An 18,274-nucleotide genomic window follows, 5' to 3' on the forward strand; every position below is an offset into this window, starting at 1 on the left:
GACTGGGGTAACCTTTTTTGGTGGTAGTTATTTCCAGCCCATGGGGTATATTTACTAAGCTCCCGATTTTGACCGAGATGCCGTTTTTTCATCAAAGTGTCATCTCGGTAAATCTCGGTCATTTACTAAACACTAATCACGGCAGTGATGAGGGCATTCGTAATTTTTTGCTAGTTCAGGTAAAAAATTACGAATGAATACACCATCGGTCAAAACGCGGCTGTTTAAGTATGAATCTCGGTCATTTACTAAGAAGTGCAAAGCAAAAAAACACAAAACACTGCCGTGAAAAATTACAACTCGTAAAAAAGTCCTAAAAAAAAACAGACCTGCTTTTTTTATCCGTGATTTGAGATGCATGCAGGGATCCATGAGATCCGTGCATGTATATCAGTGGGAAGGGGTGTGAAAGTGCTTATTTTTGCTAAAAAAATTGCGTGGGGTCCCCCCTCCTAAGCATAACCAGCCTCGGGCTCTTTGAGCCGATCCTGGTTGCAGAAATATGGGGGAAAAAATGACAGGGGTTCCCCCATATTTAAGCAACCAGCATCGGGCTCTGCGCCTGGTCCTGGTCCCAAAAATACGGGGGACAAAAAGAGTAGGGGTCCCCCGTATTTTTAAAACCAGCACCGGGCTCCACTAGCTGGACAGATAATGCCACAGCCGGGGGTCACTTTTATACAGCGCCCTGCGTCCGTGGCATCAAAAATCCAACTAGTCACCCCTGGCCGGGGTACCCTGGGGGAGTGGGGACCCCTTCAATCAAGGGGTGTCCCCCCCCCAGCCACCCAAGGGCCAGGGGTGAAGCCCGAGGCTGTCCCCCCCCCATCCAATGGGCTGCGGATGGGAGGGCTGATAGCCTTTGTTGTAAAATAAAAGATATTGTTTTTAGTAGCAGTACTACAAGTCCCAGCAAGCCTCCCCCGCATGCTGGTACTTGGAGAACCACAAGTACCAGCATGCGGCGGAAAAACGGGCCCGCTGGTACCTGTAGTACTACCACTAAAAAAATACCCAAAAAAAGACAAGACACACACAACGTGAAAGTATAATTTTATTACATACATACACACATACATACATACATACTTACCTATGGCCCCACGCAGGTCGGTCCTCTTGTCCAGTAGAATCCAAGGGTACCTGTTGAATAAATTATACTCACGAGATCCAGGGGTCCAGGCTCCTCGGCAAATCCAGGGTTAATCCACGTACTTGTTAAAAATAAAAAAACGGTATCCCGACCACGAACTGAAAGGGGACCCATGTTTGCACATGGGTCACCTTCCCACGAATGCCAGAAACCCACTTTGACTTCTGTCTAAGTGGGTTTCTTCAGCCAATCAGGGAGTGCCACGTTGTAGCACTCTCCTGATCAGCTGTGTGCTCCTGTCCTCACTGACAGGCAGCACACGGCAGTGTTACAATGTAGCGCCTATGCGCTACATTGTAACCAATGCTGGGAACTTTCTGCTCAGCTGTGACGTCACTTTAGGTCAACCGCAGGGCAGAAAGTTCCCAGCATTGGTTACAATGTAGCGCATAGGCGCTACATTGTAACACTGCCGTGTGCTGCCTGTCAGTGAGGACAAGAGCACACAGCTGATCAGGAGAGTGCTACAACGTGGCACTCCCTGATTGGCTGAAGAAACCCACTTAGACAGAAGTCAAAGTGGGTTTCTGGCATTCGTGGGAAGGTGACCCATGTGCAAACATGGGTCCCCTTTCAGTTCGTGGTCGGGATACCGTTTTTTTATTTTTAACAAGTACGTGGATTAACCCTGGATTTGCCGAGGAGCCTGGACCCCTGGATCTCGTGAGTATAATTTATTCAACAGGTACCCTTGGATTCTACTGGACAAGAGGACCGACCTGCGTGGGGCCATAGGTAAGTATGTATGTATGTGTGTATGTATGTAATAAATCTTTACTTTCACGGTGTGTGTGTCTTGTCTTTTTTTGGGTATTTTTTTAGTAGTAGTACTACAGGTACCAGCGGGCCCGTTTTTCCGCCGCATGCTGGTACTTGTGGTTCTCCAAGTACCAGCATGCGGGGGAGGCTTGCTGGGACTTGTAGTACTGCTACTAAAAACAATATCTTTTATTTTACAACAAAGGCTATCAGCCCTCCCATCCGCAGCCCATTGGATGGGGGGGGACAGCCTCGGGCTTCACCCCTGGCCCTTGGGTGGCTGGGGGGGGGGGACCCCTTGATTGAAGGGGTCCCCACTCCCCCAGGGTACCCCGGCCAGGGGTGACTAGTTGGATTTTTGATGCCACGGCCGCAGGGCACTATATAAAAGTGACCCCCGGCTGTGGCATTATCTGTCCAGCTAGTGGAGCCCGGTGCTGGTTTTAAAAATACGGGGGACCCCTACTCTTTTTGTCCCCCGTATTTTTGGGACCAGGACCAGGCGCAGAGCCCGATGCTGGTTGCTTAAATATGGGGGAACCCCTGTCATTTTTTTCCCCATATTTTTGCAACCAGGATCGGCTCAAAGAGCCCGAGGCTGGTTGCTTAAATATGGGGGAACCCCTGTCATTTTTTCCCCCATATTTTTGCAACCAGGATCGGCTCAAAGAGCCCGAGGCTGGTTATGCTTAGGAGGGGGGACCCCACGCATTTTTTTTTTTAATTTTACATTGTTTAATTAAATTAAAAAAAAATAAGAACCCCAGCACGGATCACACAGATCCGGCCGAGATTGATTGTAAAAAAAAACGGCAGTGTTTTGCTAATCACTGCCGTAAAAATAGGTAAAAAACCACGAATGACATCGACATCGGAAGAAAAGAAAAACCCGAATACGACAGCTTAGTAAATCCATCGTAATCAATTCAAAAAGTTGCAGTTTTACACTGTCGATGTCAGTCGTGATTGAACTTGAACATGATTCTGAAAATTACGAATCTTAGTAAATAAACCCCCATGAGTGGATCAGAAACACCATTTAATATATGGCTGTAACATATATATATTACTTATCCATTAACATGTATCCATATAGCACTAGCATATGCCATTGTGCTTTACAATTGGGTTATAATAATGGGGAGGGTTTTTTTTTTGGGAGGGGAGTTGAGAGTAATGCGTATCATCTTCTCACCAAGCCAAGGGTCATGCATTGCCTCATACACAGTGCTCCACGGAGCAGGGCAAGGCCTACAGATAAGGCCCACACATCGTCAGGCCTCCTTTCACCACCAGACCCCATAGAGCAGACATGTCCAAACTGCGGCCCTCCAGCTGTTGTGAAACTACATATCCCAGCATGCCCTGACACAGTTTTGCTGTCAGAGAATGCTAAAGCCATGTCAGGGCATGCTGGGATGTGTAGTTTCTCAACAGTTGGAGGGCCGCAGTTTGGACATGCCTGCCATAGATCCTAAAGGGGCATCCACTGCAGTAGTTCTGCCATTACTCCCCCCCCCCCCCCCCATACCGTGTTCCACCCACCACAGGTGCAAAAGGACCCAATTCTGTGACAGCCGCCACCTCATCACATTAATACAAACAAGCGACGGGCCGGTTGATCAAAACTTCCGGCACAAAGACCCCAGCGCCACGACAGCTGGCCACAGGTTGTGTACAGCTGCTTCACTGCGAGACTTGAGGGATAGGACATTTGCTGCCGGCAGGCAGAAAATGGAATCAGGGCGCGCACACACAGGCGATGTGACTGATCTTATTGTCAAACCTGACCTGAGAAATTTTATTTTAACCGCTTTGCAAGGGGGGAGACCGAGTGAGAACATATTTCAAAGCGGCGAGCTCTGTGCATACATTTGAAGACTAGCATGGCTGCAGCACAGAAACCCTAGCAGTCAGTGAGTGATGTGCTTGCTATTCCAGGCTCCGCGTTTCTATGTATAACTGCAGTAAGCGGCGCAGAGCAGTGGGGAGGTTTTGCCGTCATACATATTTATCAGCTGTTTTTTGCCCCAGTTTTAGGTGACACGGTGCCCAGTTGTTTATGCATCTTGTTGTACAACTTGCTGACAGAAGCAGCTATAAGAATGTGGAACAATAGCGCGCTGGGACTTGCTACGCAGAAAGTCGGCCATGAACGATGAGCTTGGCAGGTGTTTAACGTGACGGCGGCACCAAAACATTTGCTGTCTTAAAGGCGACCACCCTTCAAGGCTACTTGCCTGGCGTACAGTCTTGCAACTTATCTGCTAACCTCTCTTTAACAGCATCCTCTACATAACGACAGCGTTGTGTCCTAAGCCGGCATTGTACTTCGTTTACAGTCTGTAGAAAATAACTTTGTATGATGATAATCTCCGGCCAGCAGCTAGCCTGGCATCAAGCACTGCCTGTCACTGCCAAGACTAAAAGCCAAAACTCAGGGATATTTCCTTTGCAGCGCAGCAGCGACATCTTTTCCACTCGGTCAACTCCGCAGTTTTATGTCTTCACTTGAGCTTTCAGGCGAGGAGTCCTTTCCATACAGCTTGATGGTACGGGTGGGTATTTGTTGACCCTTGAGGGTGTTAGGTGGTTCCGGATTGGAACTGGTGTTATGAAAATGAGAACACTATTAACCCCCCCCCCTTCTTTGCGTGATTAATCTCTTTGTGATCTGTCACATAAAACAAACAAAAAATCACTTTGGGAAAGATTTATTAAACCTGGAGAAGTGATAAAGCAGTGATAAGTGGAAGGTGATAACGCACCAGCCAATCAGCTCCAATATGTAAATTGCCAGTTAGGAGCTGATTGGCTGGTGCGTTATCACCTTCGACTTATCACTGCTTTATCACTTCTCTAAGCTTAATACATCTGCCCCATTGTGCTTTGTTAAGTGACTGATCAAACAGGAAAGGGTTATTATGTCAGATCCCTCTACTCTAGAGCATCTGTGCTTGGGAACGGGTTGGGGCTGAGAAGACCCTGATGAGGGGGAAGTTGTGGCTGCCGAAAATCAGGGATCTAAATGTAGTGACTACTACAGTTTTACTCCTTTAGGAAGAGAGCGAGGGGTTAAAGGAAGTATTATTTGGAAGTGAGTTGAGGTGGGAATGAATTTAAAGAAGAAAGGTGAAGTTGGAGGTAGGTCCAGGATCATCGAAGAGGTGGACTGGATCTTGGGATTGGAGCAGCGGTGGGGTTGGTATTGATGGATGTAAAGTTTCTATAGGATTGGGTTGAGTGGTACAGAAGAGATTGAGAACCACAGGTCACCTCTTCCAAAGTTTTCAGCTTTCCATTTTCTTTGATGTTGAATCCTAAAGCCTAATACCACCTTCTGCTGGGGTCCTGGAATTTTCGGTGGAATAATATTAATGGATGAAAGCTGGGATGAATTTTAAGGTTTAGGAACACAAACGACAAGGAGAGGTGTGTCGGCAACTGGAAGTGGTGCTGACATTACATTTGAGGATAACTGCTCAATTGGACAAGGTGGGAAAGTTAGCAATTGTGATCTAAAAGAGTAAATTATGCTCCTATTATTTGATATTATAAATCCTACACATTAAGTTTCACATTATATATAAAAATATGTCAAATTTTTTCATTTTTGGGGGGGAAGCTGTTCTGATCGGAGATATGCATGACTAGGGAAAATGCGCTGTTTTCCTGTATGACCCTCAAAGAGAAGGTTGGGTTGGGGGTTTGCAGGTGCCAAGAGATGACCCCTATGCAGGGGATACTGAGTAAGTTCTGATACACTGTAGTAGTGTTATTTCTGGTGCAACACTTGCCCTGACTATTCCGGAGCAATTTGCACCATGTACTGTGGGGGTCATTCCGAGTTGTTCGCTCTGTAAATTTTTTCGCATCGCAGCGATTTTCCGCTTAGTGCGCATGCGCAATGTCCGCACTGCGACTGCGCCAAGTAAATTTGCTATGCAGTTAGGAATTTTACTCACGGTTTTTTCTTCGTTCTGGTGATCGTAATGTGATTGACAGGAAGTGGGTGTTTCTGGGCGGAAACTGGACGTTTCATGGGTGTGTGCGAAAAAACGCTACCGTTTCTGGGAAAAACGCGGGAGTGGCTGGAGAAACGGAGGAGTGTCTGGGCGAACGCTGGGTGTGTTTATGACGTCAAACCAGGAACGACAAGCACTGAACTGATCGCAGATGCCGAGTAAGTCTCGAGTTACTCAGAAACTGCACAGAGATGTCTTTTCGCTATATTGCGAATCTTTCGTTCGCAATTTTAAGAAGCTAAGATTCACTCCCAGTAGGCGGCGGCTTAGCGTGTGTAAAGCTGCTAAAAGCAGCTTGCGAGCGAACAACTCGGAATGACCCCCTGTATGTAGTGCAGCGTCTGCATGCACAGGCCTATGTATAAAACAATGGAATGGGATGATGCAATCACCACTGGCAGATTCTTGTGTTTCCCCCAAGACCCTGTATTACCTGGAAGCCATTTCTCCATCTCTGTTCATGCTTTTTCCTCCGTTCCTCTCTTTCAGGGTGAATCATCCAAATATTCTGCAGCTGATCGATACTTTTGAAACCAAGAAAGAATTTTATATTATTCAAGAATTGTGAGTTTCGACTTGGGGGACCTGACACATATAGAGGCAGATTGAGTACGCAGTGGCTGGAGGGGACTGGCGATGTGTGGACAGAGATTGCGTGCCCAGAGGTTTGCAAGTGGAAGAACAGTTCAGTTTGACTGAGGGACAAGCCCCCATGTGCACGCAGAAGATGCGTGGATGATAACTGTATGTGTGCATGTATGTATGTATATATATATATATATATACACACAGTATATAGCCACCGAAGTTTTGTTCCATCCTGCAACGTCCTGTTCGCAGTTGTGGTACTTCCTCTACTAGTAGTTTAAGAGAAATCTTTAATCTATGCAGGAAAGTTAAACTGGGCAATTGTCTCTCCCGCAGCTGAACGTCTGGCAGATGCCCCAAATGTCCATCAGAGATCTTATGCCAATGTGGAGGATGCTTATTTGTTTCTACGGCTTCTCTTTGTGATTGTACTGTTCTAATTCTTTGTAAATGAGAGTACAGTATGTGTATAGGGGAGGACTAGAGGGAAGGCCAGCAAGCACCTAAACCACTTACACAGCGGAGGCAGATGTTCCATAGCTTGTCAGAGCGGATGGGGAGATTATACTGGAATTGTATTTTGCTCTCTTTAAAGACCTGGGAGGGTATATTTAAAAGGGCATTAATATTAAATGTAAAACGCTGTAGTATTTTGCTTTTAATATTGTTGTCCTTTTAAATCCAATGTCCAGATTCGCCATAAAGCTTCAGCTTTTAAATATGGCCCGTTGAACCTGTGTCTCTATTGCGACCAGTATCCAGTATTCCTGGTGTCATTGTTTGCTGAGGTTTTACTTGGGAAATCCTTTGTTGGGAAGAATATTTTTCTGGCCAAAGGGCGTTGTGTTTCGTGTTTTATTTTAAGACTTGTGTTTGTTTTTGGATGCTTTGTGGTGCAGTATTCATCAACATGTTTGGCTGCCTTAAGGGTCTATTCATGAAGCAGTGAAAAGAGTGGAGAAGTGAGCCTGCGGAGAAGTTGCCCATGGCAACCAATCAGCTGCTCCGTACAATCGTATAGTATGCAAATGATAAATGTTACATCAATGCTGATTGGTTACCATGGGCAACTTATCCACTGGCTCACTTCTCCACACTTTTCACTGCTTCATGTATAGACCCCATAATGAGCTGCAATTTGGGGGGGGGGGAGATGCCAAGTTATTGGAGAAGAGATAATGGAATACTCAGGGGCACCATTGTCTGCGGAAAACAGGAAAAGGCCCAATATCTGTTCTGCATTTTTTGGGTACAGAAATAGATACTGTAACTCAAGCAAATATTGCCTTACCAGTGCCAAATTGGGGAAATTGGCGTCCTCTATTTTGTTGGCATGTATACAAGGGTTTGAGTCTTTACCTACGTCTTCTTGGTGAGTTGTCCTGGGTTATTCAGGGAGTCAGGTAAATATGCAGTTGATCAGAGTATACTGTCTGTAGAAGTAAGATTTGCTGGTATGGATGTGACCATGTAGGAATTACAATGGCCATACCCGTGAGTATGAGTAACCCAGTGGATAATCGTATCCTTTAGTTGTTCACCAATGCTGGCAAATCAGTGGTCTTTGGAGCTTTCTCTCAAGGGTAGTGGTGCCTCAAGAGGTGGCCCAGCTGGCAGAAGAAGCATTTGTTGAGTATTCAGAAGCTGATTGAGTTTATGTACCTGTTTGTAGAGATGGAGTTGTACGGTGATGGGTCTTTTTTTTATAGACACATGAGAGTGTTTGGTGGGGTTAAGATGGTCAGGATCTCCAATATCATTAAGCTTTATTTTTGCAAAAAGCCTTCACTGGGCGGCATAGAACCCATATGCAAGGGGAAGAATTTAGGCATAAATCTATAGGTCCTCAAAAAGTTGCTGTGTGTATTGGTTCAGATGTTTTTTTCGCCATTCAACATGGTTTTGTTAAAGGCTGCACTTTGAGTAACAGAGGTATCAGTGTTTGAGTTGAAGTCCAGCGGTGGATGTAGTATGAGGGAGTAAGTGTGAATTGTTTTGTTTTTTGGCCAATACAGTGCAGTATGATGCAACTGGGTAAGGGTGCCTTGGTTTCTTTGTGCTTTGCCAGGTGGGGGTAGTATACGTATGTCTGGTTTCCTTCTGTGGTGATTTTTACAGCAGTCCAGGGAGATGGGAACAGGACCATTATCTGCCATGGCTTTGATGCTGCTTTGACTAGGGCTGAGTTTTATAAGGTCATGAAGAAATAGGTGGTGCATTTGGACCTCCCACTATTTCTGCAATATACATGACCGCAAGGTTGGGTTTGATTGGACTGGATATTCAGTCACTGGGAGGTGGTCGTCTACCTCAGATAAGTCATATGTTACCTGAGATAAGTCATATGTCCGTTCCCTATCTATCCTGTTTTCCTTACTTCATGGAGAGCACTGAATGCTGTTTCCCATGTGCCCTGGCCTGAGAGGACAGCAAGAGGCCGGCGTGAGGAAGATGGTGGCTTGGAGATACCCTTTGTGTTCCGTTATGCTGTTGCTGGACATGCAGTGAGATTTGGTGAAGCGCTTATGAGTGCCGGGAAAACCACTAATCTGCCCAGGACTGGTCTGACTGACTGGAATAAGGCAAATAAAATGAAGGGTGTTGAGCGGGAAAGGAAACGTTAAACAGGAGGACCTAGCAGTCTGAATATCACCATGGCATACGGACACATCCGGTAACTCCAACCAAATCATGGCGTACCTGGAACTGCATCAATTTAACAAGTTTCCTTAAAGGTGCTATATAGAGGGCCCTTACGGTCAGATGGAGGAGAAACCAAGGCAATTCAGGTGGTATAATTCCCTGGACATGGCATAAGTGTGTGCTGGGGCAGGCTGGCTGTGAAGGGTCGGCTGGGGGAAGAGGTGGTGCCGCAGATTGTCACCAGCTGTGGGGTTATGACCTCCCAGGTCTGATAGGGGATTACTCATTTAATTTAGAATGGGCTTAGCCATCGGTATTATTTGAATCCTGTAGGTGGAAGTAACCTGGATGGGACCGCCAATATGTTATATGTTCTGCTTGCAGCAAGGAAATGTTATGCAATGTTTATTTTATAATATTTACATGTATGTTACATAAGTGATTCTTAAATTAGACGTGTTTGTTGGGTGTGTGTGTGTGTGTGTGTGGTGACTGGTGGGGACAGTCTGTGTGCATGTGTAGTGATTTGAGGGTACAGTGTGTGTGTGTGTGTGTGTGTGTGTGTGTGTGTGTGTGTGTGGGGGGGGGGGGGGGAGCTTGGGCTGACAAAGCGATGTACTGGGGCCCCTATCCACCCATTCACGGGAATAAATGAAAAAACTAAATTATTTGCCCCTCCTCTGGTCCCGCACTGTCTCTCCACATGCCATACAATGAAAGGCTGTCAGCACTTTGATTGGTGGATAGCTCCAGCCATCCACCACTCAGCACGCTGACAGCCATTCACTGTCTGGCTACAGGCTGGGAGGCAGGAAGAGAATGCTGCCTGGCTGCGCTGATGGTGTGTAATTCCCAATCAGAGCAGCTGGGTAGCATTCTCTACCTGCCTCCCAAAAAGCTCCGGATGCACCAGCCCACCCCTGCTCAAAGGCCCCTAGAGTCATGGGGCGTTGGGCAGCTGCCCAGTGTGCCTAAATGTTAATATGGCCCTACACCTAGGGACCCTGCCCCTCCACACACACCATCATCACGCACCATAAACTAACACTGCAGAACCTCCAAGCGTTACGCTTCGGAAATGAGACCCATCTTGTGCTGCACCTGCAAGAGAGAATCTGTGTTTGTGCATTGCTGGAAGTGGACAGATATTTGCCCCGGTGTTTCAGGGAAATGCCTCCTATGTTGCAGAGCCACAGGAGGGGACGTCTTCGACTGGATCCTGGAGCAAGGCTATTACTCGGAGAAAGACGCCAGTAACGTGATCCGCCAGGTGCTGGAGGCTGTAGCCTATTTACACAACCTCCACATTGTTCATCGGAACCTGAAGGTATCAGGAGAGCAAGTAACGGATGCTGCACTTTAGTAGACGATTGCTGGGCCATACTGAAACCGGGTGATGCTATATTAGATAAGGGATCAGAGCATGTGGCCCATTTTGATTTTATTTTTGGGGGGTACGAGGTCTTGTGGGCAGAGGACCAAGTGACACCCAACTGAGGAGTCTATTCATGAAGCAGTGAAAAGTGTGGAGAAGTGAGCTAATGGAGGAGGTGCCCATGGCAACCAATCAGCATTCAAGTAACATTTATCATTTGCATACTATACTATTGTACGGAGCAGCTGATTGGTTGCCATGGGCAACTTCTCCACAGGCTCACTTCTCCACACTTTTCACTGCTTCATGAAGTCCTGGTATTTCAAATGTTTAAAAATGATCTCTGACTCTGGGGTCTATTCATGAAGCAGTGAAAAGAGTGGAGAAGTGAGCATGTGGAGAAGTTGCCCATGGCAACCAATCAGCAGCTCCGTACAATTGTATAGTATGCAAATTAAAAATTTTTACTTCAATGCTGAATGGTTGCCATGGGCAACTTCTCCACTGGCTCACTTCTCCACACTTTTCACTGCTTCATGAATAGACCCCTTAGTGAAGTCAGTTGATGGATGAGGGTTGAAAAAGTGAATACGCGCGAATTGCTCTGGCGGAAATCGGGTTCAACACTGAAAGGGCTGAAAATAATATGGGACTTCTGTAAAGGGGCGGCGGTTACAGTTTGGGGTCAGATATGTGATGCTTTGTAGGGCTGCGGTGGAGATAAGGTTAAGCAACTCATCAGGACGCTGGGTGAGGTGATATTGAGGCTTCGTTGGAGAAGTCAGGGCTGGGGGTGAGATATATAGTGCCGTGTAGGGCTTTGGTTAATGTATGATTTAACTATGCTGTGAATGACTAGTGAAGGGAAAGTAGGACATACGGTATATCACATGCAAGCAACTGTTAATAGGGCAAGGTTTGCAATGCAGAGCCCGCTAGACGTGCAATGATTTGCAGAATATAGGATGTGATACTGTGTGAGGCCTGGCAGAGAAGGGATGGGTACGGGTGAGATAGGTGATGGCGGGGCAGACATTGGGGGTAATTCAGAGCTGATCGTAGATGTCCTAAATTTAGCACATCTACGATCAGTTACTCTGACATGCGGGGGGGGGGGGGGACATGTCAGGCCCCCCCACACAGGTACAAGAGAATCACACGGCGGTGATGCTTTTGTACCTGATGAGTAGCTCCCTGCCAGCGAATCTGCACGCTGGCAGGGAGCTACTGGCCAGGTCCCGGGTCACAGCGGCTGCGTGTGACGTCACGCTGCCGCCGCAGCCTGCCCCCCCAACGGTCCAGACATTGCCTCCATTGTCCGGACCGCGCCCCCTCCTGCCCCGCAACCGCCTGTCAGTCAGACAAAGGAGATCGCAGCCAGTGAGATGCTGCCTCCCAGGGTGCGCACGCGCAGTACGGCCGATGCGGAGCGCACTCCGCACAGTAATTCAGACTGCGATCGCTGCAGCGAATTACCCCCATGGTTCAGCAATGCTGTGAAGGTCTGTAATCGAGGTGGCACCGTATAAGGCTTGGGGAGGGGGGGGAGCAGATGTATTAACCTGGAGAAGGGTTAAAGAAGCGATGAGCACAATGTAGTAACGCATCAGCCAATCATTACGGATTTGGAAAATGATTTGAACGGCTGGTGCGTTATCACCTTGCACTTATCACTGATTTATCCCTTATCCAGGCTTAATACATCTGCCCCTAGGATAGAAAAGGAGAGAGATGTGTAAGGGAGGGGGATAGAGAAGCTGCGCTGGCAGATGCTGTGATGCAGCGTTTATGTTGTTGTGCTTCCCCCAGCTGGAGAATCTGATGTACTACAACCAGAATAATCACTCCAAGGTCGTCCTGCGAGACTTCTACCTATCATGCTTTGAGAGTGGAGAAATTACTGAGCCATGTGGGACCCCTGAGTACTTGGGTAAGTAGCAGGAGATGCTAATAGGAAGGTGTAGGCTTCACGTCAGACTCTTTGGGGTCTATTCATGAAGCAGTGAAAAGTGTGGAGAAGTGAGCCAGTGGAGAAGTTGCCCAAGGCAACCAATCAGCATTGAAGTAACATTTATAATTTGCATACTATACAATTGTACGGAGCAGCTGATTGGTTGCCATGGGCAACTTCTCCACAGGCTCACTTCTCCACTCTTTTCACTGCTTCATGAATGATCGCACAGCCCCAGGGGGGGCGTTCTAACCACATAATTTGTCTCCTTTTCCTTGCCAGCTCCCGAGGTGGTATCCCGGCACAGATACGGGCGTCCTGTTGACTGTTGGGCGGTTGGCGTGGTTATGTATATACTGTGAGTAGCAGGGTTACCGTGCAGCACAAAATGAGTTTCCTTCCAAAAGACCAACCTCTTTACCCCCCCTCTTCTTCCCTCAGGCTTTCTGGGAACCCCCCTTTCTACGATGAGAACGAGGAAGAGAACGACGAGAGTCATAACAGGAAAATTTTCCGAAAAATTCTGGCCGGGGAATACGAGTTTGATTCTCCGTACTGGGACGTCATTTCCGCATCAGGTACTTCTCAAGGTCACACCGGCTGGAGATACTAGTGGAGGATAAGCCGTGACCAGACCGTTAGCCCGGTACTAATGTGCAGCCTGACTAGAGCCCAGTGTGCCACATTTCAGGGCCTTGCTGTACAAAGTGACGCCTGACTCCCCTGCTGCGCTGACAAGGGCATTCAATCTCCGCTGTCAAATTACAGCTGACGGCACGACACTTACAGTACAATGCCAGGGCCACTTGTTTCATTGCGATGCCTTGTCAGACTGCAGGGATTGTTCATGAAATTACCCAAACGGCAGCTACAAATTATTTTATTTTTGGGGGGCATTTTTAACATGTTTAATATCCCAGATTCCCCTACAGATCGCCAAGTGGTAGATCAGCGGTTCCGGACGAGTCTGGGGAACGGTGCATAGATGTATGGGGCAGAGCCAGCCCTAACCAATATGATGCCCTAGGCAATATTTTCGCAAGTGCCCCCTAGCACCACCGCTAGTTCACCCCTCACCCACAGCAGTCCTCATTTCGGTGCTCCTACCACCTATATTTTAAATAGGAACAGTGCGCACATTCGGCACACATCCCAAAAAGGGGTGTATAATATCACAAGGGAGTGCTAAATATAGTATGCAAAGTAATTTATTGTATATAATAATGTATTAAAAATGTCTAAAATCAATAAAGATAAAAAAATGTATAATATACCAATAATAATCACTTGCACAGGTAAGAGTCCATATTACCACCGAGTATATATAAAAGTCCACAGACAAAAAGTGCAAAGGAGCTCCAATAAAGGATGTTTAAGCACGTTAAAGTGCTATTTGTAACTCCAAAGATGAAACCGCATGCTTTACAAGCACGGAGAAACGCGTTAAGGCTTTCACTGCACCTACGTGATTCCGACCACCCACATCACCCACAGATCTGACGCTGCCAAGATACATTTACCCGCTGCAAATTCGGAGCCGCGCTCCTCACCCCCGTGATACGGACGTACCGCTGCTCACATTCCGCACCATCGGATCCTGCACTTAGCCGGCTGTGCCGAGTTCTCCACACGCCAGTGGTGAGATTGATTTCAGCGGTGAGGAGGGTACACTAGAGCGCTGTCTCTGTGGCTTCTAAAAACATTACAGGAGCCTTATCAATATAACTTTGGTTGCTATACCAAATACAATACGAGATTCATCTTATAATCAGCAGCAGTCTTTCCTTTGGAGTTACAAATAGCACTTTAACGTGCTTAAAGTGCTATTTGTAATAAAGTGCTATTTGTAAATAGCACTTTAACGTGCTTAAACATCCTTTATGCTCCTTTGCACTTTTTGTCTGTGGACTTTTATATATACTCGGTAATATGGACTCTTACCTGTGCAAGTGATTGTTATTGGTGTATTATACATTTTTTTATCTTTATTGATTTTAGACATTTTTAATACATTATTATATACAATAAATTACTTGGCATACTATATTTAGCGCTCCCTTGTGATATTATATATCTTCTTTTTTTGTGCTGTAATAGTGAGTACTAGAGTACTCGGTTGGGAGCAGCTTAGATTTATATGATTGGTGGCTTATATATTACACATCTAAATTAGATATATGTGGTGCGCTGAATAAAAGTATAATTGGTGGTATTGATATCAATATATTATTAATATCATTAATATACTTATACATCAAAAAGGGGTGTGTTTTTGCTGGGAAGGGGCATGGCCACACAATAGCACCCCAATTCAAATGACACCACACAGTAGTGCAACTTTATTCACATGTTATCATGCGACAGTGTCCCTTATTCACGTTACATCACACAGTAGTACCACTTTACCTTATATACGTTACTCCTCACAGTAGAGCCCCTTATTCACATTACACTACACCATATTGCTCTTTATTCACATTACACCACACCATATTGCTCTTTATTCACATTAGACCACACAGTAATGTCCTTTCTATACGTTACGCCACACAGTAGAGCACCTTATACACATAATGCCACACATTAGTAATGTATTTATACACATAATGCCACACAGTAATGCCCCTTACCCATATGACACACATTATATGTCCTCTTAAACATAATGCACCTTACATATTATGCCAACTTTTATTAATGCCCTTATACACATAATGTCCCTTACACATATGCCCCACATTATTAATGCCCTTATACACATAATGACACACATAATGTCCCTTTCACGTATGCCGCACATTATTAGTGCACTTGTACACATAATGACACACATAATGCCCCTTACACCTTTGCTGAACACTACTGTGCAACCAACCCACCCGCACACAGCACTCACATGGGCGCTAACACTGTGACCTCTGCCCGGATACAGATGTGTCCACATACATCTTGCCTCAATACACCATGCAGCAGGAGATTCCTGGCGTGAGTCATCTGGCAGCTCTGCTAACGTCGGGCGCCTTTTTTGCCGAAAATACATGTGATTTGGATTGCTATGTGACAGTGACGCACAAGCAGCTTCTGCTGATTACAATGATATGCAGCATGCCTATATACTGTGTGTGACTGCGGCTGTAGCTGCATACGAAATGCTACGTTACAGTGATTTCCAGGAATTTCGTATGTAGATACAGCCGCAGTCACACACAGAATATAGGCATGTAATTTTAATCAGCAGAAGCTACTTGTGCCCCTAGGCATACCTAATGCCCTAGGAATTTGCCTAGTTTGCCTATGCCTAGGGCCGGCTCCGTATGGGGGCCTTAACTGTGTGCCTGGGCAAAACCATGCTGCACTGTATGGGGAAGGCTGGGGGGAGGGGGATGTAACATGTGCAGAGAGATTTAGATTGGGGGTAACCAGGAAAAAACCCATATGGAAAAAAGCCCACAGGGAAATTGCATTATGACAGTGGAATTTTTTCCTGCGCAGTTTTCCTGTGGGCTTCCTTCATGTGCGTTATGTTCTGGTTACCGTTTCGTGATCTATAATGTACCTTTTGTTTATAACATTTATGAGAGTGTTTTTTTTTCCCATGTGGGTTTATTTTTCATAGAACCTAGATTGGGGTTGGGCGTGTCCTAGCAAATCTAAATTGTAGTATAAAAATAAAGCTAACATTTGCGGGCTACATGCAAAAGCAGCCAGTATTTACCCTGCACAGAAAAAAATATAAATGTATTTGCTGCCCTTGGTCTGTTCCAAAGTTAGTTGCTTTTTTTTTTTGCTTTACCTCCAAATCAGAATCAAGCCCTTGCTTTTGAATCAATTGAAATAAAAAAAAAAAAAATATATATATATATACTGTATATATATATTTTTTAGATACGATTCTATTTCTGACATATTCAGTGACTCATCGTGGATTTGTCTTTCTGACAGCGAAAGATCTTGTGTCGCGTTTGATGGAGATGGACCAGGAGCAGAGGATCACTGCGCAAGACGCCGTAGGGCACATCTGGTAAGCGCTCAGGTCATACGCGGCATCAAATGATCTTTGAGACACTGAGAGAGCTCAGACTTGAAACACAACACTATTTTAATTGCTGTGCAGGACGGAAGGGTATGTAAAGGAAGCACAAGGTTTCTGCTCTGGCGTAAAGATTGCTTATTACATGCCAGAGTCTATATTTGTCATGTGATCCGTCAGCCTCAGTGTACGAAGACGTTTTCTTGCAAACTGACATGTTTTATGCCTTGCAGGATCTCAGGAAATGCCGCTTCGGAGAGGAACCTGAAAGAAGGTGTCTGCGCCCAAATTGAAAAGAACTTTGCTAAAGCCAAATGGAGGGTGAGTGACAGTGCGATAAAGTGTGTTGTTGTAATCGTGCGGCGTCAGGTCAGTAACCAAAACGGACTGAGTTGTGTTGTTTCTTTGCCAATCACAGAAAGCCATCCGGGTTACTACATTCATGCAGCGGCTCCGAGCTCCAGAGGGCACGGCCGGGCGCCTGCCGGTCACCCCACGATCTTCCATGAGTGTGTCGCACGAGGTCACGGTGGAAGCATGCCCTTCGCCGCAATCCTCCCCTTCTGAACTCAGCATTCCGAAAGCCGTCTGGAATCCCACCAGAGTGTTGCAGGCCACCGAAAGCGGAGAACCTTTATCTGGGCAAGCAGAGTATGCTGGGCCTTAGCGCGGCCTACAGTAACCACCTGGCACCCTAAAACCAAAACAATGCCGCCTCAAAGGCAAGTGTCTCGCTTGCGAAAAACCAAAAGCTGGCGCCTCCGCCACAGACATTTGTTAATACGGAAAACCAATACATGTTTTTGGGCAGAGATTAGAGACCGTACAAGTTGGGGATATATGACCTAGCAAAATAAGTTATTTAAGGGGACCACCGATGATGCTTCAGGTATAAGTCACCAGACGTGAGAGGACAGAACCTCCAATTGGAGGCCCCAGGCAAGGAATTATTTGCTATTAGTTTATCTTTTCCTGGTCAAACATTTTCTAAATAAAGTCTCACAGGAACATTTGTCCCTCAGCATAGAGAACACAGTGACGTTTCACTAACAAACAGACCCACCCACCCAAGACTGAGGCCTAGTACTGAGAAAGGCGAGCGGGTGTGGGGTCTCTGGCAGGCCTGCTGTTCCTCCGCCAGTTATTCCAACGTGAGTCCGGGTGGGTTCCCGCTGCATGTCATCTGCATGTTTACATGTTTTACGTTGAAGTGTATACCCTTACTCCGCCACAGAGGCCGGTACCCTGGCAGTAAGGAGATGAAACCAATAAAATAAGACCAATAACTTACCGCCATTTTTGCATCTTTCCAGATCTTGACAGGAACTCTTGCAAAGGCGATTCAAAGGTTTCCTGACAATTTTGTTGATAAATGTCTAACTTAGATCTGGGTCTAGATAAATGGCCGCGTCCTACCGGGAAAGTGATATCACCGTTCTAGGCTGTTTCCAAACGTCACAAATAGCCCTTTCCCATTTCACAAGGGACATTTTTAAATAAAGTATTATTAACACATGTATAATGATTGCAAGATCTAAATGCAGATCCAAGAAGGTATTGGCTATGTGTCCTGGCTAAGGAAAAGGGAACGCTGAAGAGCAGCTGTGGCCGGCAGAGGACGGACATTACACAGCAGCGGTCAGGCCAAATGGTTGATTCACTTTGCAGGCGCAGAGATTGGTGTTTTAGGATTGGGTGAACCCCTAGCCAATTCCAAACGTTTCCCCCTTTATATGTCAGTAATGCATTA

General features: G+C 46.1%; 1 protein-coding gene across 1 annotated transcript in view; it reads left to right on the forward strand.

Moving 5' to 3' along the window:
- Window positions 1-17,815, forward strand: part of LOC134948179 (caM kinase-like vesicle-associated protein) — a 122,436-nt gene extending 104,621 nt beyond the window's left edge. The window contains exons 4-11 of the mRNA XM_063936006.1: window positions 6,427-6,501; window positions 10,357-10,495; window positions 12,353-12,473; window positions 12,777-12,852; window positions 12,936-13,072; window positions 16,437-16,515; window positions 16,758-16,845; window positions 16,943-17,815. Of these exons, the coding sequence (XP_063792076.1) occupies window positions 6,427-6,501; window positions 10,357-10,495; window positions 12,353-12,473; window positions 12,777-12,852; window positions 12,936-13,072; window positions 16,437-16,515; window positions 16,758-16,845; window positions 16,943-17,191 (964 nt within the window). The 3' untranslated portion in view covers window positions 17,192-17,815. The remainder of the gene's footprint in view (window positions 1-6,426; window positions 6,502-10,356; window positions 10,496-12,352; window positions 12,474-12,776; window positions 12,853-12,935; window positions 13,073-16,436; window positions 16,516-16,757; window positions 16,846-16,942) is intronic.
- Window positions 17,816-18,274: the final 459 nt, after the last annotated feature.

Source organism: Pseudophryne corroboree, chromosome 8 (genome assembly GCF_028390025.1).
Source record: "Pseudophryne corroboree isolate aPseCor3 chromosome 8, aPseCor3.hap2, whole genome shotgun sequence".
In the NCBI taxonomy this organism is placed as follows: domain Eukaryota; kingdom Metazoa; phylum Chordata; class Amphibia; order Anura; family Myobatrachidae; genus Pseudophryne; species Pseudophryne corroboree.